Raw genomic sequence first — 24810 nt, 5'->3', positions numbered from 1 at the left:
AACTTTTTCGCGTCGATCGTCCTTTTTTGTTATCATTGTTTAGTGTTTCATGTCCTCTATCGCTGACCCCTACAGCGGGCCCAGTGAGCACCACCAGTCCGGAAAAACACGAAGAATCGTGTCCCTGGTGTTTTCGTGTCTCGTGGCCATGGCTTCGGGTACTCCGTATCTTTTCGGCATCTACTCCCCCCAGGTGATGTCCAGATGCCATTTCACTGCGGAGGATGCCAGTTTTTTGACATTTGGTTCCACGCTGGGCTCCTCAATTGGCGGGCTGGCTGCCGGGCTGCTGATAGACAGGTTTGGTCCCAAATTTGCAATATTTTTAGGGGCCATATTAGAGTCCGGCGCATTTGTGATTCTGTATCTGACTTACAGATTCCAGCTCCATTATCTGTGGCTCCTGGAGATCGCCATGGTAAACGTTGGGTTTGGCTCGGTGCTCCCCTATTTCGCAACGTTAAAGGTAGCCACGATCAATTTCCCCAAGCACAAGGGTATGGCGAATGCATGTCCGGTCTCAGCTTACGGTCTGGCAGCCCTGATGTACGCTTCCATATCCACGGTATTCTACGCAGGCGATACACAAGGCCTCCTCAAGTTTATTGCTATATTTTCTGGCGTGGTCATTGGCCTGGGATTCTTCTTTATAGACATCCACGAGCCAGACGAAGTTGTTCGGCCCGCCGAAGACGAGCCGTCCGGAATCAAGTATTTGCTTAAGGGCCATCGGGGCTCGTTTGCACAGCTGAATCTCGTGCGACGGAGTTCCAACTCGTCTTTGTTCTCGTCGACCTCAGAGATCTCGTCGCTGTCTGTGTCCACAACGTCTTCCGGGACCTCTACCATCACTAATAACCCAATATCGATTACCAGTGCGCAAAATAAGTCCCCATACTCGTCGCGACCAAGCAGCTATTCGCCAATATCGTCTTCACCAGTGGACTTCAAAACGAAGCAGTCGCTAGCTCGTGCAAATTCCTACAGATTAGGCTCCTCACTGAGCAATTCGCCCAGAAACCCAGGATGGCTTGGAAACGCGTCTAAAAAAAATGTCAAGGAAGAGGCTGTGGTTGACGAAGATTCGCCTCTCAATCCTGGAAACGACTCGTACAGCGCTTCAGTATTGAGTCTCCCTCAAAGTCAGCAATCGGAGGTGCTTGAGGCGACTCCTGCGGAAGATCTAACAGATGCTATCAAACGGAAAAAAACCACACACCGCTCCAGTAAGGAACACATCCAGTGGCTCTTCAACAATAGAACGTTTCTCTGCCATTACGTCCTCAACGCCTTGTTTTGTGGCAGTGGACAAGTGTACATCTACGGGGTTGGCTACATTGTCAAAGCGCAGATGAATAAAAACCCCAACTTCACCAGTGATCAAATCTCGTCATACCAGGCCCTCCAGGTTTCCATTATATCGCTGTGCAATTTTTTGGGCCGGATGCTTGGAGGCATTTTTAGCGACTACCTCCACAAGAGCATGAATGCACAGAGACTCTGGGTGATTGTGGTGTCCGTTGTATGCGGGATCTTGGGAAATAGCACGCTGCTCCTGTTTGACAACGCTCGTTTCCTCTCTCTCAGCTCGACCTGCTTTGGTGTCAGCTACGGTGCCATCTACGGGGCCATGCCTGCGATCGTTGCCGATAACTTTGGGGCTAGACATTTTGCCACCTCGTGGTCTGTCATTGGAACAGGCTCGGTGGTGGCTTTTCTGATGCTGAGTGACTATTTCGGCAAGGACTACGATAAACATAGCCAGTATCTAGAGGACGGAGACGGTAAGCTTGTGCGGATGTGTTTGAAAGGTAACCGTTGCTACGAGAACGTTTTCGGCATCAATCTTTTCATCGGCTGTATTTTGCTGGTGAGCTACTGCTCTATGATCTACTGTGCGAGAAAGAAATAGTGTTCAGTTCATCCACTCCGTACACCTTAATATTTTATTTATGTTTAGACCCACGCAGCACCGTCAGATATCGCTTAAGTCGATTCTCGCTTCCTTCAAACGGATCCGGAACATCGAGGAGGTCAATGAGCCCCTCAAGGAGCTTCCAAGATCCACCGGTTCGGGCGCATTTGTGGAGCCGGTGGACTTCGAAGTCCTGGGCAAGACATCGAGCATGCTGAACATCAAACTGCCCAAATCCTCGATCCTCAATCTTCGTTACAGCAACGCAAACCAGTCTGTGGTGGCACTAAACGGTAAAGTCTCGTCTCTGGTAGTGGAACTGGGAAAGCTTGAAGGAGGCCTGATTTTTCAGCGGTGCTTCAACACTTCCGGCCCATTGTCGATCTTGATGGCCAACAAGCTGCAAAACTCAAACTTTACGGTTGTCAATGTGTCAAAGGACACAAATTGGACAGTGAAACGAGACAGTCTGGTGGCCTGGACCGGAAACTACATTGATTTGACAGGAGAGAGCAAACTGGTGAAAGTGGCAGGATCCGGCAAGTTTGTACTGAGCTCACCAGGACAGACACTCAAGTTGACCCTGGAGGATGCAGAGACCGTGAGCGTCAACCCGTCGAGCGTGGTTGCATTCACGGGGAACACCCCTACTGGACCTAAAAGCATAGTCGACTTTGCTGTTCCGGGGATATCTTGGCTCACTAGAGTGTCTGATTCGTGGGCTTCATTAACATCGTACGTTTACGAAAAGTTCCAGATCGAAAAACCGCAGATCAAGATCCATCCTTGGATAAGCAGTGTTTTCTCGCAGACAGCAGGTTTTGTTAAGAGAGCAGTCAACCGGCTGGTGACGGGCAATCCTGACTACATGATAGAATTTTCTGGCCCGCGGACCTTGTTGATCAGCAACGGAATCCACTTCAAGGACAAAATCATGACTGAGGAACAGATAGAAAAACTGAAAAAATAGATTAAATAGATTTATTCACAATATCATGTCTCGAATCATACCTCGACTGGCGCGCTTGCGTACACGACCCTCACTTAGCGAGTACCATGAGATTGAGGCAAGACTCAAAAGCTCTCACTGGGATCTTTTTGACGACTCAATATCTGCCTATCCTGCAAAACAATTGTATGCCACTTTGCAATCGGTAATTAATCCCACCGCTCGATTTATGAATGAAAACATGGAAAGTTTGAACAAACGCTTTTGCAAAGGAAAGACGGTTCCCTACGGATACTCTATGATTTATTGTAACCCTATTTCTGGCGAGAACGAGCTAGGATTCGATGGTTTCGACAACTACCATGCTCCGTGCACTGAAGATAAAGACTATTTTTATAGGCGGATGTGGGTTGCAGGGAGTTTCCAATTCAACCCAGATAGACCCTTGAAGTTTGGAGATGAAGTTAGGTTTACCGAGACTGTCGATAAAATAAGGCAATACAAGCGATTGGAGCAAATCGGAGTGGACTACAAACGCGAGTACAAAGTGGACAATGTGTTGTCAATTATTGAAACCAGGAAATTGTACTACATACAGAAGACCTATACGGAAGAGAGGTATCACCTTGTTGAGGATTCTGAGCCGGACCACACCGTCGTGATTGTCCCCTCTACAGTGTCCATCTTCCGATCCAGTGCATTAATGTTTAATTCCCATCTTGTCCATTACAATCCCATATATGGCTCCCGATACGAGGATTATCCTTCAATAATCGTTTCTGGGCCATTACTGGTTCAGCTGATGCTCCACTTTTGGCAACAGCACAATCCAGATGCCACAGCACTGTCACTCAAATACAAAATTATCAACCCATCGTTTGCCAACGAAAGAATTGATCTGTGCATCAGGAAGACATCCAAACATAGACACAGACTCTGGGCAAACAGCAGAGATGGTGATCTCTGTTTTGTGGCCGATCTGATTATTGCATAAGCTTACTCAAAGCTATTTCGCGGTCTCTCCATTTCTGCCATTTACGCGGACTTTTTCTGTCTAAGTCGCAAAGCAGTGCCTTTGAAGAGTCTAAGTCTATAAAAATCGTGACGTCGCGGAGCGTCATGGTTTCACACAGTTGATCGTCAACATCCGCCTCGCTTTCCAGAGATATCAGCTTCTGATGCACGTTTGGATATCGAGCCTGTTCTGACGCAAGGGTCTGGAACAAGAGGATGTTTGCTTGAACTGCATTCTCAATTGACAAATACGAACACCCTCGATCCAGTGCCTCTTGTTCGACTGTCTTAGACCATTTATGTATCCCGTCAGTCGTTAGCAGTTGGAGCGGGCAGACAATAAATCTCTCGCCCTTCAATGTCAGATGTGCACAGTTTCTACATTTCCGATCAGAGACAGACTCTAGCCATTTGGGTTTCAATTCCAGCAGTCGACGAGCTCCCAAGTTTAGAATGATGTGCTTATTAAGAACAACTGCTCGACAATCGGATTCCTTAAAAACATTATCCATGAGTAGGCCATGTGTGTCTGGTTCAAGTTTCAAATCATCTCTTTCGAGTTTTTGAATAGATTCTGGCTTGAGCTCAACAAGTTTTGTAGGAACTATCCATCTCTCGAGCTCAGAAAAGTGATGCATATACTCATATATTTCCTGTGTTTTATATTGCTGGCCAGCCAGCCGAAGTCTGAGAACCTTATCAGTCAATTGCGGATCCTTTCCCCCATATCGAAACACTGCGTTAGCAGCTCCTTTACGGAAGTAGGAAAAAGAATCAAGCTCCATATTTCATTTTATTATTTATTACTCACACACAGCCTGAAAAATCTATTGCAGAGATATTATATCTTTGTACACTTCAACGTATGAGTTTTTGCCCAATTTTTGCATGATTTGCTTCTTCCTGTCATTATTGAACCCAATAAACCTATGGAACATATTGAGCTCAATAAACGGTCTTTTGATTGAGGGCATTAGCTCCGTCAGGCCTCCAATGGCGTTGGATTTCGGATTCAGACCTAGCCAATGCAGCTCCTTGTCATATAGATAGTTCTGAATAGAATACAATCTTCTGTATTGATACTCGTTGACTGGCATCACCTTGTAGAACGAGCCGTCGATATTGCTACCAATGATCTCGTAGCCCAAATCGTCTTCGTGGTTCAACGTGCTCACCATCGAAAATAGGGATCTATCTCTTGCAACTGAAATCATCTTTGTCGTAAGCGCATTTGAGCGTAACAGCGATCGACGCAAAAGTTTCAGGCCTTTCATGGAGTTTCCATCATAAGGGTCATATTGTAGCAAGTGGAAAACAGAATCTTCGTCTGCCACCAAAAGATGCAGATTACCATCGTGCACCAAAAAGTCAGCGGCTCGCAATTCAACATTTTGCTCGTCTTTTCCAAAATGCAGCATTCTGTATGGAGCGGCATCAAAGCCATAGAGAGAGACACTCTGGAATGAGTCTCCTATAAGTACTAGGTTTTTGAAAGTCTTCACCTCCTTGGAATATATGGACGTGTCGGTAAAGGCAACAGGAGCCACATTGTCGTCTTTCTGCAAAGTACGAACAAGCATTCTTTGTCCTTGGACAATTGCAAAACGGCCGCTCACGTTGCAAATGGAGAGAACAGGACCTCTTGCCGTCTCTGATGTGATCATTTTCAATCTATTCTTTGCTTCTGGTCTTCCAGGCTCCGGAACGATATCAATCACCTCGTAGATCTTCCAAGATCCATGTGTAGCGAGGTCCTCGTTTCTGCATCTTGCAGTTCCAATTAAAACGACAGTTTTGGTGGCAATGGTCTCGGAAACCTTTAGTTCGATCACCTCAATCGAGGTCACGTATTCATTGTCTTCGAGTTCGATTGTATCGATGATTGTCCAATTCGCAGGCGAAACCAAGTGAACTGTGCCCTTCAGAGACGTCGACTTCAGCTTTCTGTCGTCACGTAATCCAGGAAGCGGCTCTCCATCCTCATCGACGGGATTGTAAGGACCTTCTTCCAAGGTTGAGATGATATAAGTGTTTGAAAGGGAGTGGTACCTGATCTTGTTGATGGTCTTGTCCCCGATCTTATACTTGGCTATTGGCAACCTGTTCGAATAAGTGTAGCTGCTATCCAATTGGCATATACGACAGGCCTTGGTTTCATCAATCGAAATCACACCGTTTGGACATCTATCGGTATTGTATTCAGCGAAATAAAGCGACGATCTTTTGGTGAATTGTAACATCCGGGGAATACTATTGTACTCTTTGAGTATCACAAACGCACTTGCTCCAGTCACTAAAACAGCTTTGTACCCTTGGAAATTGTCCACGCTGATGAGGTACCTTTCAATCTTCGTCGCGTGAGCATAAGAATTGTCTGGAGCACCGACGATCGGAAACTGGCACATCTCGTTGATCTTCATCAACTTATATGTTCTTTCTATAGGATCGAAAAATGTTTCGTAGATGAGGACCTCTCCTCCAAAAGTTAGTGCAACGAGATAATCCTTAGAGCTGGAGCTGTTACCAAGTTTCGTAAACATGATTTGCTTAATAATGGGATCCACATCTGCTTCGTAATTGACATCCATAGGATTTAGAGTCAGAAGCTCTGGAAACTTGTGAATATCTGTGAACTCAAACACTTTCTCCTTGTGATCCTTTTGGAATACCAGCAGTCGATTATCGGCTGTCACGAGCCAGAAAAGGATTTCGCTTTTGCTATTTTCTGTCCCGCCCACAGGCGTGCCTTCGGAGTCCCTTTTGACAGCCCCACTACCTATATGGTTCAACAAAGAGGACTCACATATCCACCCATTGGTAAAAATCAAGTAGTTCAACAGTGCAGGCAAATCAAGCTTTTCAAGCTTGTCCCCTTTGAACTCTAAAATATCAAGCTCACCGCTTTTCATAATTACAACAATGTAATTGCCGTAGATGAAAGTGGAATTGATTTCAAAGTCATATTCTAGGGCAACCACCTCTTGGAACTTAAACGTGAAAACTGTAACTTTGTACGGCGTCACCTGGACAATCCGATTCTCAGCATCTGTCGTGATTGTACCAAATTGAAGAGTATACTGTTTATTGTTGAAATCCTTGGAGTAAAGATTTTTGTAGTTCTTATTCACTTGGAACACTTCTGTCTTGAAATTCGTGAAGTCCGTTGTGATGAGATATCTCGTGAAACCACTCTTATTCGTCAAAGTCCACACCTTGTCGACATTGGAAAACTTCAATGTCGACTTCACGATGGGCTTGATTGTTGGAGAATAAACACAGGCACAGCTGTTCTGGCCAACCCCGCAAGCAGCAACAAGAACATCTTCATTATAATTAGGGTTTGGCAGCCCCATGATTTTTTGCTCTATAGAGACTCGGCCTAGAGTAAAGTCGACCAGAGGCCCACAGTTCAGTATATTGTCCATTTTCTTGAATTGCGAGTTGACCAGAGAGCTCTTGTGGCTTTTTTGATCTTCCTCATCGTATAGCCAGTCGTCGTCATCTTTCGTCTCTTTCGTGTCACCATTCTGCTCCTTAGTTTCTTGAGGAAGCACACCACTTTTACTGCTGATCCGGATCAATGAAGAGTCTCCGCCTTGACAGCAAACAAAAAAGAGGTCTAATGAGGGAACACTGGTGATCATTATTGGATGGTTTACAATTATGCCTTTGTAGTTTGAAGTCTCAACTTTCTGGAGACCGGTGATAGTGGAGTTGCCACCAATCTTCTCAAAATTCAACTGATAAAACTCGCCAGACTCGGTTATTATCAAAACCTGATCTTCTTTCACGAGTCCAACACGGGAATTTTCTAGCATCAAACCAAGTGATGACTGATCTTTGAGCTTCAAATTTGAAATATCTGTGAAATACTCGTTTGTATAAATACCTCTCACGGACCCGAGAGAATTAACATGGATGATCTCGTTCGATCCAACTAGTAAAAATCCATTCGTAGGACTTTCTAGCGGATATATATAGTCAACGTCGTAAGGCAGGTTAGTAAGTTCCATGATGGCGGAGGCCTTTTTATTTTCAAGATCGAGCGACAAAACAATCACTTTCAGCGTATCCTTGGCCTTGGGGAGGTGACCAGCCCAAGTCATTGTCTCAGGAGCATATAAAATTGCCATCGTGGGATCCCTATAGGAGTGCAAAAATTGATAATCCACTATGTTCTTGATATCTGGATACAGAGAAGAGGCATTCAAAATGAAACTCTCCGTGAAAAGCTTCTTTCTCTTTTTGATGTCTTTAGCTTCTTCTGCGTCATCTTTCAGCTCTTCCTCATCTAAGTACTCTTTGTAGAAGGGAAGAAAAGTGAACAGCTCGTTGAGTCGCAAGCATGTGCATAACGAGTTAGGGTCGGTTCTATGTTGGACACTAGTTTTCTCGAGTTTTTCCACCGTTAACGCATCAAGCGCTGTGTCGTAGTAGTGTAAGCTGACAGTCGAAATAGCGTGCAACTGAGAATCCCATTTGATGACCGACAGCTTTGCCAATTTTGTGGAAACAATCAAGTAGTCCAACGACTCGTTCTCGTTGGATCTGAACTTGTCTATGTTGATTATCTGTCCATTCAGCCTGTACTCGCCAATAAGCTGAAGCTTGTATCTAAGTTCCTGAATCAAATTGGTCATGAGTGCGTCTCCCAAAAACGACTCAGATTCACCAAGCATCTGATTTATCTCGTCGTCTCCTTCGTCGTCGTCGCCGTCCTGCAGTTCGAGTTCAACGATTTCAAAGATTTGAAGCATGTTCCCCTTGGAGACAGCCAGATTGTGGCTTGTGGGAGATACAAAGTTGCAATAAGTCGAGCCCAAGCATGTTGTTGGGTCCACGAATTGGTGAAAAGTATTCATATTTAAACAAAAAAAAATAAACAATTTCTACACAAACCTATACTAATGTTGGAGCGTTTTTCTTAATTGGCTTTCTCAGTTTTCCAGCCATAAGTTGTGGCAAGTCTCTTTGCCAAATGTTCGCCAGCAGTTAAAGAGACTCCGTGCTTGGCAAGGTAATGCGCAGCTCCACGCCCAGAAATGGAAGAAACTTTCTCAGAAGGAACTGGCTCCAATAGGGTGTCGTCAGCAGGATGGACGAAAAGGACAATCGAGTATCTTGGCTTTCCTTCCAGCAATAACTTGCGAGGGAACCTAACCCTGTGCACTGTACTTTTCAGGAGGCCATTGGTCCAGTAGCACAGCTGATCTGCAATGTTAACGATTAAAGGAGGAGCTTGGCCGAGTTTTTGATATTTTGGAGAGGCCGGGACAAATGGGACCGCTTCCCACTTCCGGCTCACGGGCGACAGGATTTCGAGGCCGTCCTCGTCCTGTCTCTGCAACAGCAAAGTCACACATCCATAGTCCGTATGGGCTCCCGCAACATTGATATCCCCGCAGGAATCAAGGTCTTTCTCGGTCATTCCCTCCTTCACGGGAGATGGATAGTGTAAGAACCTAAAGGTTGTGCCGCTAGGTCTGGTCGGATCATGGCGACTGGTGAACCAATCAACACCACCTTCCGTTTCATCGATCTTGAGCCCCATAGCCATGAGGCGCAACATGCTGAAGAGGGACTCGCGAAGTTTAATCAAGGTGGCCTGAATAATCTTTTTGTTTTCCGGGTCCTCGAAAATTGCGGGAATCTCGTCACTAGTGAGTTCACCCTTACTCATATCAACCTTCGCAAAATTGAACGCCTCTTTGGGGTCACCAATAGGCTTTCCCAGGTCGTCCTCTTCGAGATTCTCAACACCGATTCCAGTGTAACCATGGTTGGACTCGTCGATTTTATATTTTTGTTTCTCTTCGAATGGGAGTTGGAAAAAATCTCTAGATAAGCCAAAAAGCTGATCAACTTGTTCTTGGCTTAGCCCGTGTCCTTCAACCATTAAGAAACCCTGTGTAGAGGCAGCATGAAGAAGTTTCTCAGCGGTTTGCTGGTTGATTTCACTGATATCGACAATTTCCAGTGGGTTCTCAACAGTAGTCATGGGGACAGGCAATATCAATCGACAAGATAATTAAATTTTTCGCTGATAATAAAACGATTTTTTACAGGTTAATATTTTATAGAAGAAATTAAAATGAACAGAGACTTATACATAGGATATATACGTCACCTAGGGTCAAATTTGCATCAGCTTTATTTCTTAGCAGCCTTTTGAGCAGCTTTGGTGACCTTTCCGGCACCGGCAGCAGTCTTGTCAACGGACTTGATGACACCGACGGCAACGGTTTGTCTCATATCTCTGACGGCAAATCTTCCCAATGGTGGGTACTCAGTGAAGGTCTCAACACACATTGGCTTAGATGGGATCATCTTAACAATAGCAGCGTCACCAGACTTGACGAACTTAGGGTTCTCCTCGATCTTCTTACCGGTTCTTCTGTCGATCTTCTCGAGCAATTGGTCGAATCTGCAGGCAATGTGGGCAGTGTGGCAGTCCAAAACTGGAGAGTAACCAGCAGAGATCTGACCTGGGTGGTTCAAGATGATAACTTGAGCGTTGAAGGAAGCACATCCTTGAGGTGGGTCGTTCTTGGAGTCACCACAGACGTTACCTCTTCTAATTTCCTTGACGGAAACGTTCTTGACGTTGAATCCAACATTGTCACCTGGAAGACCCTCAGTAAGCTGCTCGTGGTGCATCTCGACGGACTTGACTTCAGTGGTAACACCAGCTGGGGCGAAAGTAACAACCATACCAGCCTTAATGACACCAGTCTCAACTCTACCGACTGGAACAGTACCAATACCACCAATCTTGTAGACATCTTGCAATGGCAATCTCAATGGCTTGTCAGATGGTCTGGCAGGTGGCTCAATGGCGTCAATGGCCTCAAGAAGAGTCTTACCCTTGACGACACCGGACTTGGTCTCCTTTTGCCATCCCTTGTACCATGGACAGTTAGAAGAAGGCTCAATCATGTTGTCACCGTTCCAACCAGAGATTGGGACGAATGGAACAGTCTTAGGGTTGTAACCAACCTTCTTGATGAAGTTAGAGGTTTCCTTGACAATTTCCTCGAATCTGGCCTCAGACCATTGGACAGAGTCCATCTTGTTGACAGCAACAATCAGTTGTCTAACACCAAGGGTGAAAGCCAACAAAGCGTGCTCTCTGGTTTGACCGTCCTTGGAGATACCAGCCTCGAACTCACCGGTACCACCAGCAATGATCAAAATAGCACAGTCAGCCTGGGAAGTACCAGTAATCATGTTCTTGATGAAATCTCTGTGACCTGGAGCATCAATAACAGTAACGTGGTACTTTGGAGTCTCGAACTTCCACAAAGCGATATCGATGGTGATACCTCTTTCTCTCTCAGCCTTCAACTTGTCCAAAACCCAAGCGTACTTGAAGGAACCCTTACCAAGCTCGGCAGCTTCCTTTTCAAACTTCTCGATGGTTCTCTTGTCGATACCACCACACTTGTAGATCAAGTGGCCGGTAGTGGTGGATTTACCAGAGTCGACGTGACCAATAACAACGACGTTAACGTGAGTCTTTTCTTTTCCCATTACGAATGTACTAATTAAAAGATCAGAAAAATTCTCATGTGGGAATGTCTCCTCTTTATATAGTGAAAAAAAATTTTTTATTGACTAATTTGAGTCGTCTGCGTGCCAAAAATTACGCACGAGAGCAATACCTTGGTGGGCTATCCAGCTCTGAAACGAAGATTTTGCTGGAAGAATCAGTAAAGAAGCTTTTGAGCACGCTATACACACCTACGACATACTGGAACTGTCAATGGAGCTTCCTTGTGAGAGTTGGAGCAGGTTCTTGACTTTGTTACCCGGCCTTCTAGAAAGAATTTGAAAGAAAAAAAAATTCATGAAGGAGATAAGAGGGTAAGGGTGCCTTAGCTCTGTTTGAGATTTGAGCCCCTGGACAGACGTTCAGCTCAAGGAGCAGAATGCAAAGTTTTCTGAAGCAAGCCTGTTGATCCTAATCATTGCAGATTACTTAGTAATGCCATCTTACAACTCCCATGTAGCTGGAACGTAGAGACGATCGACCTGTCGTCGATCGCCGCGTGCCCATTTTCTTTCGCGCCGAGTGAAAAATAAGGAGCCTAAATAGATTTATCCCTAATTATGGCAACGGTGTCTTTAGGGCTAGACGAGACTGACGACCATTCCATTTCCAACAGCGTATCGACTGTGTCAAGAAGACGAAGGCGGAGAAACGGTAGTTTGAGGCTGAGCAAAAAGCCTGCCCCCAAGCCTAAGCTTCTTGATGTTTGGGGAACGTTACAATTGAATACCAACCCCATTGTGCAGTTTCCAAAAGTCACCAACATCCCGCTATCCTTTGTGCACGATGACAAAGAGCAAATTGAGCCACACAACCCAGGTGGCCCAGAAGGTAATTTACACATCTCAATGCTGAAGTCCATCATGAAACCAAACAAACTAGTGGACGAGGAGCAATTGGGTAAAAAAACGGTTTCGTTCAAGGACGAGGTATCGGTAAGAAGTAATTCTCTAAGAAGCTTCCGGAACACTGCTTCTGCTCATGTTCTTGCTGCACATACAAATCGCAATTATAGGGACTCTCCAGTTCGATCAAAATTACTGAACAACAACTTATTCCAGAGACCAACGAGTAAAGAATTGGAGCAGTTCCGAACAGAGCCTTCAAACTTGGACATTCTATGTTTTGAGCCCGAGCATTCGACGCCAGAAGATGCAGACCGAACATTAGATAGTGTGTGTGATTCCGAGAAGCAATTAGCTCAAGAAAGCCAAAAGGAGGAAGAAAAGTCAGAGGAAGTGATAACTGACCCTGGCGAGACTTCACGTCGTAGTTCCTTTACTGATGTGTGTGATATTGTCAACGACTCGAAGAGGTTCTCGAACACGAAAGAAACAATGGAAACAAATAAGGACTGCGATTCAAGCGACGTGCAGAAAAACGATGTTGACGCAATCGATCAGCAAATAAAAACACTAAAGCAGAAACGAAAAGAGATCATTAAAAGACAGCGCCAAGCGTCCTGGTTCCATGGAGGGCTGCTAGAATTCATCAAATCAAAGACTAAACATAATGCTCCCTCAACGCCAAGTGAGCACTTCGACACAAGTTCTGATATTGTACAGGCCTTCATGGAGCTGGAGCAAAATCGCGATGGAACCCAAAGCAGCACAGGAGAATACTCCAGTGGTTCCACATTTTCATCTGACTTGGACACTCCCAACAGCTCCAGAAGACTCAGTATTCGAGAATTTTTCAAGAAGAGACAACGAACTCCAATCCATACCAATGCCTCTGAGCCTATAGCGTCGCTTTTCGAAAGCCTGCAGCTCACACCATTGCATCTAGCTCCGGAAATTAGACAAAGTCGCAGTGGATCTGAGGAAGATATCAATGCTATTTTGAGTCGAGCAGCTAAAACCACTGCTATGCAAGACCGTAGACCATGACTTTACACTTAGACCAAATATAAAGAGCCACTCTTAATTAGCAGTTGAGGTCAATTTCACTATCATGCTAAAACTAGCTAATTCGCATTCAATTCACATCACTAAATATTTTCATCCAAATGCATGTTGATAAGCCGTCAAAAAATAAATTCGACAACGAAATAAACCCATTTGATGAGTTTCCACGAGGTGCTCGACAACGTGACACCTTCAAACTTCCCAAATGGTGGGACACGCAGAGGATCAATAACTCAAATGGGAAGCCCAGTGCTGTGGAGGAAACGTAGCGATTCGTTATCTTCCTCTAGCGAACACGAGTCTACGTCATTTTTAAATTCAGATACCACTCGCGATTATGGGTCAGTCACTCAAGATTCGTACATTCAAAGTAGAAGAGCATCTTTGCTTTCTTCAAAGCTAAATGCCCACGGTTTCACTCCAATAAAAGCTGATGATGATGGCACACTGCGTGAGGTCGAAACTACAATCAAAACCGAAACCGAGCTTCTGATCAAAACTTCGATTCCCTTGATTGCAACATTTCTTTTACAATACTCATTGACAGTTGCATCTGTTTTCAGCGCTGGAAGTCTTGGTTCTCAAGAGCTGGCTGCCGTTTCGCTATCCAACCTGTTGGCCAATATCTCATCTTACGGTATTATTCAAGGAATTGCCTCATCCTTATCTACACTGTGTCCTCAAGCTTTTGGAAGGAAGGACTATGAGGCTGTTGGCTTGAACGCGCTGCGCTGCTATCTGATGCTATGGGTGATGTTTGTTCCCATCTTTATTTTCTGGTACTGGGGTTCTTACCCTTTACTACGCGCTATAGTTCCTGACGACGAGCTGTGTAAGCTGGCAACGCATTACCTAAGAATACTGATATACGGAGTCCCTGGATTTATGACATTCGAGGTGCTGAAGCAGTTTTTGCAGGCTCAGGGAGCATTTCAAGCGTCCACATTTGTCCTAGTGATTTGTGCTCCCTTAAATCTACTATTGAACTTTGTATTAGTTCATGATAGCCACATTGGATTAGGATTCATTGGAGCGCCTACTGCAGTGGTGATCACGAACTGGCTGATGGCGCTTATGCTACTATACTATGCCTACTTTATTCAAGGAAGACAATGCTTCTGTCGTCTATCGACTAAAGTGTTCACCAATTGGAAGAGAGCAATCACTTTGGCTGCACCGAGCGTCTTAATGATTGAAGCTGAGTGGCTTGCATTTGAGATACTTTCTGTTGCCTCGTCACGGTTTGGCACTGCGTCTTTGGCTGCCCAATCTGTTGTTTCGACCACCTGCGTGACAATTTACCAGATTCCGTTTGCAATATCTGTGGCAGCATCAACACGAGTTGCATGGTTCATTGGGTCTGCATCGAAGGATGCTGCCAAGAAGGTCACCAGGGCTGCGTTCTTGGTCGCTGCTATTTTCGGGGTCTTCAATGCCTCTATATTGGCTACCTTCAGATACAGTATTGCGTCACTATTTTCTCAGGACCCAAAAGTGATACAACTAGCAGGACGGGTGCTCATAATTGGTGCCATATATCAGGTGAACGATGTTATTTCTTGCGTGACTGCTGGTATACTCAGAGGTCAAGGGAGACAGTACATTGGAGGCTGGCTCAATTTATTCAGCTACTACTGTGTTGCCCTTCCTGTGGCATTTTTGTTGGCATTCAAATTCAGACTCGAGCTATTTGGTCTCTGGATCGGCATGGTGATCGCATTATTCTTCGTCTCCGTTTGTCAGAGCTACTTCGTGATCACAAGTGACTGGGAATCTATAATAAAACTGTCCATTGAGGACGGAATGGCCCACGATTCTGGCAACTCATTGAAGCCAGCAAAGAGCACAAGTAGCTTTGTGGATTATAACATGTTGAGTCCTGCCATCTCGGTGGCAAGTGGATGAAGGGATATCATTAGATGCGCACGTCGATCGGCGCGCCGGATTTTTTTAGTGAAATAGATAGAATAGGTGAATTTAATTTTGCCACAACTGTCTTGATAAACTGAATCTGCACAACATTTTGTATTTATCTATAACGATAGCAAGTGATTTTGAGCAGTTACAAAGCATTAAGCAACAATGGCCTGGTTTGGGCGAACTAATACTAATGTGTCGATCGAGGACAAAATCAGCGAAGCAGCTTCGGAGTCCATTCCTAACGGCGAGATCGATCTTGCCGGTGCGCTTGAAATCAGTGACTTGATCCGTTCAAAGCAAGTGACATCCAAAGATGCAATGCGTGCTCTTAAGAGGCGTTTTATGAGCACTAAGAACCCAAATCTTCAAAAATCTGCGTTGAAGCTTATTGACTTCTGCATCAAAAACGGTGGAGAACACTTTTTGTTTGACATTTCATCGAAGGAGTTCATAGACCCAATAGTGTCCACGCTACATGATAAGACTCTGAATCACACGGTGAAGGAATATTTATTACAACTGATACAGTCGTGGTCGATCATGTTCAGCACTAATCCGAAATTGGGTTACGTCAATCAAATATACAATAAACTTCAGCAAGAGGGATTTCAGTTTCCGATGATAACAGATGCGATAGAGAGTACGCTGATAGAATCCAAGGTCGCTCCCGAGTGGGAAGATTCTGATGCTTGCATGCTGTGTTCTACGCTTTTTACCTTTTTGAACAGAAAGCATCACTGTCGTTCGTGTGGTGGAGTCTTCTGTGGAACACATTCCTCAAACACTTGCGAGCTACCAGAACTCGGAATAACGATACCGGTTCGTGTTTGTGATACATGTTACCAGGAGCACAAAGGCAAGTCAAAGTTGTCTAAAAAGAGATCCAAGAATGATACGCCCGCAGGGGATGAAGATGAAGATTTGAAACGTGCAATTGAACTCTCTTTGAAAGAGTCAGGCGTTCCCATAGAAGCTTCCGTCTCGTCAAAACCAGCGCCACAAGCTGCTCCGACAGAGGAAGACGATGAGGAAATGAAGGCCGCCATTGCAGCTAGTCTTGCCGATTTCCAAAAACAGGAAGCAGTGAAATCTCCACCTGTATCACAGTTAGAAATAGCACCTCAGCCAAGTGGTCTGTACTCAAATTTGCTTCCTGAGAGCCAAAGCGTGAATTCTTTGTACACACCAAGCTACAGCTCTGCCCCTCCAGCTTCACAACCACCACCCCAAACATTTTCTCCTAGGCCGGCACCGCAGATCGACTACAATAGCATCACCGGCGTTGAAGATCAGAACATTATCCTATTTGCCCAACTTGTGCAGAACCTGAAAACTGCTCCTGTCGAGAAGAAACTAAACATCACTAACGATCAGGCCTTAAAGCATCTGTTTGTTAGCATAAACCAAATCAAACCCAAGATTGAGTTCCAATTGAAAAAGGAAGTGGCAAACCTGGAAAAGTATCAAGACTTGTACTCGAAGACTTTTGCGGTCACGAAAATTTACGACGAAATACTACAGCTCCGACTTGCCCAATCACAGCAGACGTATCGACAGTACCCTCAGCAGGCATACTATGCACCCCCACCAGCGCCAGCATTGTCGCAATATGCTGCTCTTCAGGCTTCTGATCCTATTTCTCAGCAAAACTCCGGGTCCTACAACGTCCAGTATGCTCCGTTGCCTCACTTAAACTCCGTCTCCCAGCAGCCTGTTCCATCATCTCCTTCTCAATTTTACCCAGCATCGCCTGCTGTACCCGATCAACTATCTCCCGTGGCCTCATACACGGAGGTTCCGAAACAGGAGCCCGAAAAACCCAAAGTCCAGGAACCTGTCAATCTCATCGATTTGTAGTGTATAAATTTCAGGCTGTGCATGCCGCTTCAATATATTTTGCGATACTACTATTTTATCATGAATAATATACAGGAGCCAGTGCGCAAGCGGACTCGAATAGGATCCGCCTGTGTGAGCTGTCGCAGACGTAAAGTCAAATGCGATCGTGGGAAACCCGCTTGTATGGTAAGTTGTCGATCATTGCCTATCATTAACCATTATAGGTGTGCATAAAACGGGGCACGGCCAGCGAGTGCCAATACGTTGAGCCAGATTGGACTTATGGCCCGGTCTTGGTTCCCGAGCAGCTACCTGATCTATTGGTCAACGATTGCATTCCGCACGCGGCCCCAGAGCCGAAAAATTTACTTAGTGAGCTTGAACAAATGAAACGACACTTGTCAGAGTTAGAACGGAAACTGAGCTCGTCGACTTCACTGGAAACCCCGGCAGAGTCTGAGGCAGAGGATGATGTGATTTCCTTCAGAAATACACATTTTGATTTCGACGTCGATGGCAGACTTATGTTTGACAACGATATATTTTCTCCCCGGATGCTTTTGATGAAAGATCCACTCACACGGGTCTCCAAGGAGTACATGGGAGACATGAAAAAGACTGAGAAGGCGCGCACGGAGTTTCTGAATCTGAAAAATCCCTGGTTTGCAAACGAAAAGGACTCGAAGGTGAGTGAGGTATTCAAGCAAAAAGCCTTGCACCAGCTGCCGTGGACATTGCACAAGGAAACAGAGATGCCTACTGAGGACTCTGTAATTGACACGGATGGGCCAAAACGTGGTCTAGGGGGCTATTTGCAAAGTGTCATGCCCACTAAAAAATCCGCGTGGTTACTGCTTGATCGCTTTTTCGAGTTCTGGTATCCCCATTATCCGTTTGTTGACGAAGAGCAATTCACTTGCTCGATATCTGAGGTCATTGGGCAGCGCAGCATGGAGGACGAGCAGATTAATATTATTGGCATTTTCCGAACCAAGTTGGTCCTGCTTTCTTCGCTATTGTATCTGATCCATCTTGGCCAACTCACGTTGTACACAATCAACATGGAACCCATTGCCGAAACCAAGACCGACGAGAACCTGAAGTATCTTGTTGAGCATCCGTTGAACAGTCGTCTTCTCACTGCAGCCTCGTATTGCAGCAAATGGAGCGGAATGGCTCATATGCCTGCCTTGGCAACTTTACAGAACCTATTGTATTCCAGAATTGCATTTAAGCACTCGCCAATGGAAGGAGAACATTCGGATTTGGAGTCATTTGCTGGATTAGTCGTGCGGATGTCCGACATTTTGGGACTTAACAGAGACCCGACAACCGTAACTAATTCTCTTACTCCGAAGCAAGTCAACCTCTGGAGAAAATTGTGGCTTGGTGTTTGGACGGTTGATTCTGGATGGTCTTTCCAAAATGAGAGTTTTGCACCAAGGATCCACAAATTTAACACCAAAATGCCAGTATTTCTTGGAGAAACGAACGCAAATTGCAAGAACGAGAGCGTGGAGCGTGGCTCTATTGCAGTGCTTCAAAGTCGCGCGAAGCTTAATCGGTTATTTGCAGCACTCATGGAGACCGTCACAGACCTCAGCGGGTCAGTGAAGACGTCTTGTCTGCTTGAAAGGATTAGAGATTTGGAAACCTACCAGGAAAACATGACAGGTGACATACTTATGTTTCTGGATCCGAACACACTGGGCTCAGAGGACAAAGTTACTCAAATTCAGCGAATCAATGGATGCATCCAATATCTTGAGATAAAACACATGTTGGTGTTTCTCTACTACCATCTGTTTCTGCAATATGAGCTTAAGAATGATGTTCCGAAATCGAAGCACTTTTTGATGAAAAGCATCCGCTCTTTGATGTCTATCTTGATATTTGGACGCAGCTCCATATTCCGTCTTGGTGATTATTTTGGCCACGGAAACGAGCACGTGGTTGCCCAGACAGTGATGCAATCTGTAGGCAGAACCCGGTGCTTGTATTTCATGCTTTTGTCGCGCGTGAAGCATGTCACTTATACAAAGTTCATTCAAGGAAACACAGAAACTGAAGTGGTGGCTGTCTGCAATAACATACTAGAAACAGTCGAAAATCTAGTGGGTGAGGGGCTGCAGATCCAGGGAAAACTTGCAGCAACCCATTTCAGTGCCTGGTTTGCTTGCAAAATCCATTCCTTCGTCTATGCGAAGGTCTACCCTGCAATGGTGGACTCGCTTTTCAACACAGCGAAAGAACCAACGGAGGAACATGAAAAACTAAATGTCAACATAATGCTCAGGTGGAAGAAAAGTGATTTTGAGGATCTGGCAGAACTGCTTTCCAAAAAGTACGAGTGTGAGGACTCCTATCTCGGCCACTCCTTTTCAAATCATGCAGAAAAAGCATCAAATGCTGCGGGCGCAGTTGACTCTGGTTGGATTGGGAGGTTGATAACTAACAGATTGCATCCTTACATTGAAGGGAACCCTCTTATTTCAGAGTTTCGGCAGGCTTTGAGACCGGATCAAACCACAAGTAGTAGCGACACCACTCCGGGAACTGGTCTCGAATTTTTGGGCTCCGATCTGAATATTGATGAGCTCTTCACGAATATCGATAGTTCCATTTGGAATACTTTCCCCCTATAAAGCACAATTTTTGCTCTTGTATATAGTTTATGTGCACGAAAATCGCATTCCCTTAGTTTATTTTTTTTATTTATTTTTGGCAGTAGAATATATGCTTTGTTTGCTTTTATTCGGTGGTGTCTCGCTTGCAAAGCTGATTTGCCCCGATCCTAATCCTTTGAATTGCTATCCTGAGCTTTTTGAGCCTTCTACTGATTGGAAACCAGTCAAAGAGGGACAAATCATTCCTGGCGGACTAGATATACGGCTGAATATAGACACACTTGAACGAGAGGCTAAACTTACGGGAAATAGCCAGCCAAACGAGAACGGCGCTGTGATTGTTCCAGAAGACATTATGGAATTAGATGAAGAACAAAACCTGTCTGAAGCCCTTCGTTACCTGTCCAAATTTGTGGATCATGGAGTTGGCGATTCAGCTACTTTACTAAGGAAACTGGAATTTATTTCGGAGATGAGCTCCGACTCCGACTATGGTGTTGACACCATGCAATATATACAGCCATTGATCCGATTATCTGGCCTGTATGGCGAAGAAGGACTGAAACAAATCGATGATGAAAATCGCGATGAAATTAGGGAGCTGGCTACTATAATATTGGCATCTTCTTTGAGAAATAATCCAGAAGCACAACGAAAGTTCCTACAATATTTCTCGGATCCCATGGACTTCGTTGACCATCTTACTGCGAAAATACAAAATGATGTGCTCTTAAGGCGAAGACTAGGGATACTTGGGTCGTTACTGAATAGCGGATCGTTGATTGATGGGTTCGAGTCTATCAAAAAGAAGCTGTTGATCTTGTATCCTCAACTGGAAAATCAAGCCACCAAGCAGCGACTCATGCACATTATAAGTGACATCACAGGAGACGTTGAGGATGAAGACATGGATCGTCAATTTGCCAATATTGCACAGGATACATTGATTGACCAAAAGGCCCTCGACGACGGCACGCTGACACTCTTAGATGAACTAAAGAAATTAAAATTGAACAACAGAAACCTTTTCAAAGCCAAATCTGAATTTTTGGAGTGGCTGAATGTGCGAATGGAGGCATTAAAAGCGGCCAAAGACCCGAAGCTAGAAGAGTTCCGATCTCTTCGACACGAAATTTTCGGCAACCCGAAAGCTATGCGAAAGAGCTACGATGAGCTATGACCAGGACGCATTACCGAAAATTTGACCAGCTTGAGTCTCAAGAGGACCAAAGGAATCAAGCGATGGCATATCGTCACGATAACTATGAGAATAAGGTAAAGCTTAAGGTTCACCTTAAGATTATAGCTTTCCATGACATCTTCGCCGGTATTGAATAGACATTGGCCATTGTTTACGCGCTCTTCGTCTGTGCAATACAGTTTCAGTTTTTTGGTGAAGACTAGGTTGCTTATCGACATCACGCAATAATGCGCCGGCGAAAGATAGTTTAGTGCTCTCAAGAAGCTGTCAAGCGTCATAGCTAACAAACCAGCCATAGCAACACCAACTGAACAAATAATCGAGATGACATTGAGCGCAAAGCCAGGATGATCGAACATGGTGTTGAACGAGAGCCCCACAGATTCTCCTGCGTTGATGACAAGAGCAGATGTGTACACCATTGTGAAGAACAAGCCAACATCGTATTGAAATCCCACGACGAACACCAAGAACACAGAAAACACCAGGGCATTGAATATTTCGAACGGTATCTCGATGAGTGTGTAGCTGACAAAGAACGAGTACAAGTTGGTAGCATCGTCGGTGTACTCCTCATAAAAGAAGTCTCGCTCCCGCGGATACGCAGCCATATTGTTGAGCATTCCAGTAAAGTAAATGGAGACGATCTGCTGGATCAAACCTAGTCTATTCTGTATGCTTGTGTTGTTGTGTTTGAGTCTCGCAAAGAACAGACTTAGAATAACACCCATACCAATCACTTGCGTGCATCTTGCAAACAGGATGTTTTTATCACGAATTAAGCTGAGGATCTGTCGTTGCGTAAGCACATACAGTCCAGTGACGAAATCAACAGGCTGCTTAACGAAAGCGTGGAATTCAGAGTACAGGTCTGTTTTCGATGTGAGCTTCCGACGAGGTATCAGGTGAAGATTTTCGGTCTTCCAGGCACCAACAATGTGCCGCACTCGTTCCCTAGTGCGCCTCTCCACTTCCTCATGGGTTGTGCTGTATGATATCATATCGATGACATAATCAGCGAGATTGGTGAACTTGGGGATAGGATACCCAATAGAAGTGAAATGATCGACCAATTCTTCCTGCGTACCGTTGAAAGCCACCTGGCCGCCCTTTGCAAGCAGCAGAATGCGGCCAAAACCTTCGAGAGTGCGTGGCTGGTGGATGGTCATTATGACTGTTGTTCCAGAGCTTGCAAGATGATCCAGGCATTCCAAGATCGAGGAGGCGGTGAACGAGTCCAGTCCTGACGTAGGCTCGTCCAAGATTAGCATCTTTGGTGACGACAGGAGCTGAATGGCGATGGAGAGCCGGCGTTTCTCGCCTCCAGAAATACCCTTGATCAATTCGTTACCAACCAGGGTATCGGCACAATCCCGCAGACCGACCTGTAGTATCAACCTGTCCACCAGGGCGTTGATCTGAGACGAGGACAATTTGGCTTTCGAAAGTCTCATCCGAGCTGAAAAGCGTAATGTTTCCCTCACAGTGATGGAAGGCAGAAGATGGTGGTCATCCTGCACAACGTACGAACAGATAGGTCGGATGGTATCAAACTCTGTCTGGCAGTCATTCAAGTACACCACGCCTGAGGACGAGTACCGAGTGAACAAAGTGGATTTCAAACGGCCACTCATCAGGTTCAACAGCGATGTTTTCCCAGAACCAGACGGGCCCATTATGATGTTGAGTTTTCCCGACTGAAAATTGCAAGACACATTGTTGAGGATCTGTTTTTTGCCTCTACGGGCTAGTTTGTTTTCCACATATAGGTTTACATCGCAAACACGGATGTCTAGGGGTTGATCAGATTGAGGAAGCGCCCGTGGGATTTCGGTTGAAGTGGCTGACTTCGACTCGCTTTGTTTCACCTCTTTGGCCATAGTCACATCCTCAGGCTTAATTTTCAGAATTACGCCAGCTACCACGAAAGTGCCCACAAAAAATGCAACAAGTACACCAAATGGGAGCGCTATCCAGTTCTCCCAGAAACCAAGGCTGTTGGTGATGTATGAGCCCGTATATGCACGACAAATGTCCTCCACATTGGGCGAGTCAGCGTGCTCTTTGAAACAGTCGCCCCTGTAGCCTGTGAATTGGTTGGAAATGAGAAGCCCATAGGAGTACCATTGGTATGCGACGTATTTGCACCAACGGACATACACAGGCATCTGCTTTGCATTCACGTACATTCCATTAGTCATGGTTTGGAATGTGAAATTGAGGTTGCAAATGAGTGTAGCCAGAGCAACATCTCTTGTGAGGGAGGCAGCCAAGGTTGCAAATGCCATGGAATTTAAATGGAATAGTATGTTTGCCGCAAAGAAACGGAAGAAATAAATAGACGAATCTGTTCGAAGACCAACCATAAAGTAAGTGCACAGGGAAAACAGAAGCGGTATGATTATATCCTCGGAGAAGAGTTTGGCGATCCTGCGTGCCAATAAGAACCCAGGAATTGAGATGCAATGCTCTGATCGCTCCCTGTCATACACTCGCAAATCCAAGGAGCACAGCCGGTAGCTTTCGTAGAGCAGGAACAAGTATGCCTGCAGAGATGAGACAGTGTACAAAGAGCCTTGTATGGAACGTAAGCCAACTAGAGAACTTCCTGGTTTGAAATAGAGCCAACCTGTCATTAAACCAAGAAGAATAGCTTCCATTAGCAATGCTGCGTATCCAATTGGGTCTCTTCTTTCGAGAATAAAGTTTCTTCGAATCAAAATGCGAAGCTCTCTCCAAAAAGGGGCCCGCCCCACCTTTTGGAACGTTTCGTCGCCATGATCGGTATTTTTATCTTTGTACACCGGTAGCTCAATTTTTGCCATTCGCTGTTTCCATTGCTCGACTATGAAATACACGCGTTTCGAAGATATGGCTTCCTGCTCTGGATTTCGCGAGTCGATACTTGTGGTATCTATAAGAAAGTCAGCTGGATTGACATTCTCCGGAATAGGGTATCCTAGAGAGGCAAAGTGGTTAAACACGTTTTCGTAGGTGTCACCATAGCACATGTGTCCCTTGCTGAGAATGTAAACCTGGTCAAAAAGCCGAAAAATATCCGCTCTAGGCTGATGAATACTCAAGACGATGGTTTTGTCCAATCTTTTTGTAAGCCGTTTGAGAGATTCGCAGAGCAGGTACGCATTATAACTGTCCAGACCCGTTGTTGGCTCGTCTAAAAATAATAACGATGGATTGGAAACCAACTGGATAGCAACACTAAGCCGTCTTTTTTCACCCCCACTGAGCCCCTTGTTCACACGGTCTCCAACAAGAGTGTCACGGCACTCCTTGAGTCCGAGCTCCATGATAATCTCGTTCACGAGCTTTGCACGAGCAGTTTTTGAGGTAAGTTTGGGCAGTTTGAGCTCAGCAGCGAACATGAGCGTTTCGAAACAAGTCAAATTAGGAATCAGTATATCTTGCTGAATCACGTACGCGTGTCTAATTTTCGAGAGGTCTGAATCATTGTTATAGGTCACTGACCCCTCCTGAATGAGTGTTGAGCTCGTAATTTGTTTACCGGCAAGCCTATTCAGAAGCGTCGTTTTTCCCGAACCAGATCCTCCGATTATACAAGCAAGAGTATTCTCTGGAATGTGAAATGACATGGGATGTAGGATCTGTTTCTTTGTTGACTCATTGCTGTTCTTTTTGGCATTTCGCCCAAATATCTTTTTAGGACCCTTGCGAGCTGATATCTGAAGATTATGGACATTGATGCTCACAGGATGCGTTTTGGTAAAAGATATGTTTTCCTCTGTATCTTCATATCCCGTTTCATTGAAGGGGGTATATTCCAAAGGCTCGATACTGTGAGACTTTGTTATATCACTGGTCTTCTCCGACATTTAAATCGGAGTTTTAATAATAGGGCGGTGCAAAATAT

General features: G+C 45.1%; 12 protein-coding genes across 12 annotated transcripts; 8 read left to right on the top strand and 4 right to left on the bottom strand.

Annotated features, from left to right (window-relative positions):
- Window positions 1-49: 49 nt before the first annotated feature.
- HPODL_00979 (putative membrane protein) lies at window positions 50-1912 on the top strand (the record flags this gene model as incomplete). Its single annotated transcript, XM_014079426.1, has 1 exon — window positions 50-1912. One exon carries the CDS (start codon window positions 50-52, stop codon window positions 1910-1912), a length of 1863 nt encoding a protein of 620 aa, XP_013934901.1.
- A 40-nt stretch (window positions 1913-1952) lies between these two features.
- Window positions 1953-2885, top strand: HPODL_00978 (uncharacterized protein; the record flags this gene model as incomplete). Its single annotated transcript, XM_014079425.1, has 1 exon — window positions 1953-2885. The coding sequence occupies one exon, from the start codon at window positions 1953-1955 to the stop codon at window positions 2883-2885; it is 933 nt and encodes a 310-aa protein (XP_013934900.1).
- A 25-nt stretch (window positions 2886-2910) lies between these two features.
- Window positions 2911-3858, top strand: HPODL_00977 (Mitochondrial 3-hydroxyacyl-thioester dehydratase involved in fatty acid biosynthesis; the record flags this gene model as incomplete). The annotated part of the gene is made up of 1 exon (XM_014079424.1): window positions 2911-3858. The coding sequence occupies one exon, from the start codon at window positions 2911-2913 to the stop codon at window positions 3856-3858; it is 948 nt and encodes a 315-aa protein (XP_013934899.1).
- An 847-nt stretch (window positions 3859-4705) lies between these two features.
- HPODL_00976 (Protein CFT1) lies at window positions 4706-8740 on the bottom strand (the record flags this gene model as incomplete). Its single annotated transcript, XM_014079423.1, has 1 exon — window positions 4706-8740. One exon carries the CDS (start codon window positions 8738-8740, stop codon window positions 4706-4708), a length of 4035 nt encoding a protein of 1344 aa, XP_013934898.1.
- A 62-nt stretch (window positions 8741-8802) lies between these two features.
- HPODL_00975 (Iron/ascorbate family oxidoreductase) lies at window positions 8803-9876 on the bottom strand (the record flags this gene model as incomplete). The annotated part of the gene is made up of 1 exon (XM_014079422.1): window positions 8803-9876. One exon carries the CDS (start codon window positions 9874-9876, stop codon window positions 8803-8805), a length of 1074 nt encoding a protein of 357 aa, XP_013934897.1.
- Window positions 9877-10028: 152 nt separating this feature from the next.
- HPODL_00974 (Elongation factor 1-alpha 1) lies at window positions 10029-11408 on the bottom strand (the record flags this gene model as incomplete). The annotated part of the gene is made up of 1 exon (XM_014079421.1): window positions 10029-11408. The coding sequence occupies one exon, from the start codon at window positions 11406-11408 to the stop codon at window positions 10029-10031; it is 1380 nt and encodes a 459-aa protein (XP_013934896.1).
- Window positions 11409-11987: 579 nt separating this feature from the next.
- On the top strand, window positions 11988-13316 carry HPODL_00973 (uncharacterized protein; the record flags this gene model as incomplete). Its single annotated transcript, XM_014079420.1, has 1 exon — window positions 11988-13316. One exon carries the CDS (start codon window positions 11988-11990, stop codon window positions 13314-13316), a length of 1329 nt encoding a protein of 442 aa, XP_013934895.1.
- A 174-nt stretch (window positions 13317-13490) lies between these two features.
- Window positions 13491-15239, top strand: HPODL_00972 (putative transporter; the record flags this gene model as incomplete). Its single annotated transcript, XM_014079419.1, has 1 exon — window positions 13491-15239. The coding sequence occupies one exon, from the start codon at window positions 13491-13493 to the stop codon at window positions 15237-15239; it is 1749 nt and encodes a 582-aa protein (XP_013934894.1).
- A 177-nt stretch (window positions 15240-15416) lies between these two features.
- HPODL_00971 (Vacuolar protein sorting-associated protein 27) lies at window positions 15417-17111 on the top strand (the record flags this gene model as incomplete). Its single annotated transcript, XM_014079418.1, has 1 exon — window positions 15417-17111. The coding sequence occupies one exon, from the start codon at window positions 15417-15419 to the stop codon at window positions 17109-17111; it is 1695 nt and encodes a 564-aa protein (XP_013934893.1).
- Window positions 17112-17276: 165 nt separating this feature from the next.
- Window positions 17277-19738, top strand: HPODL_00970 (uncharacterized protein; the record flags this gene model as incomplete). The annotated part of the gene is made up of 2 exons (XM_014079417.1): window positions 17277-17279; window positions 17318-19738. 2 exons carry the CDS (start codon window positions 17277-17279, stop codon window positions 19736-19738), a joined length of 2424 nt encoding a protein of 807 aa, XP_013934892.1.
- Window positions 19739-19829: 91 nt separating this feature from the next.
- Window positions 19830-20900, top strand: HPODL_00969 (Nucleotide exchange factor SIL1; the record flags this gene model as incomplete). Its single annotated transcript, XM_014079416.1, has 1 exon — window positions 19830-20900. One exon carries the CDS (start codon window positions 19830-19832, stop codon window positions 20898-20900), a length of 1071 nt encoding a protein of 356 aa, XP_013934891.1.
- Window positions 20885-24772, bottom strand: HPODL_00968 (putative ABC transporter; the record flags this gene model as incomplete). The annotated part of the gene is made up of 1 exon (XM_014079415.1): window positions 20885-24772. One exon carries the CDS (start codon window positions 24770-24772, stop codon window positions 20885-20887), a length of 3888 nt encoding a protein of 1295 aa, XP_013934890.1.
- Between the last annotated feature and the right edge of the window lie 38 nt (window positions 24773-24810).

The sequence above is a fragment of the Ogataea parapolymorpha genome, chromosome IV (assembly GCF_000187245.1).
Source record: "Ogataea parapolymorpha DL-1 chromosome IV, whole genome shotgun sequence".
In the NCBI taxonomy this organism is placed as follows: Eukaryota; Fungi; Ascomycota; class Pichiomycetes; order Pichiales; family Pichiaceae; genus Ogataea; species Ogataea parapolymorpha.
Note: the sequence above shows the minus strand (reverse complement) of the source record. Positions and strands in the feature narration are given on the sequence as shown.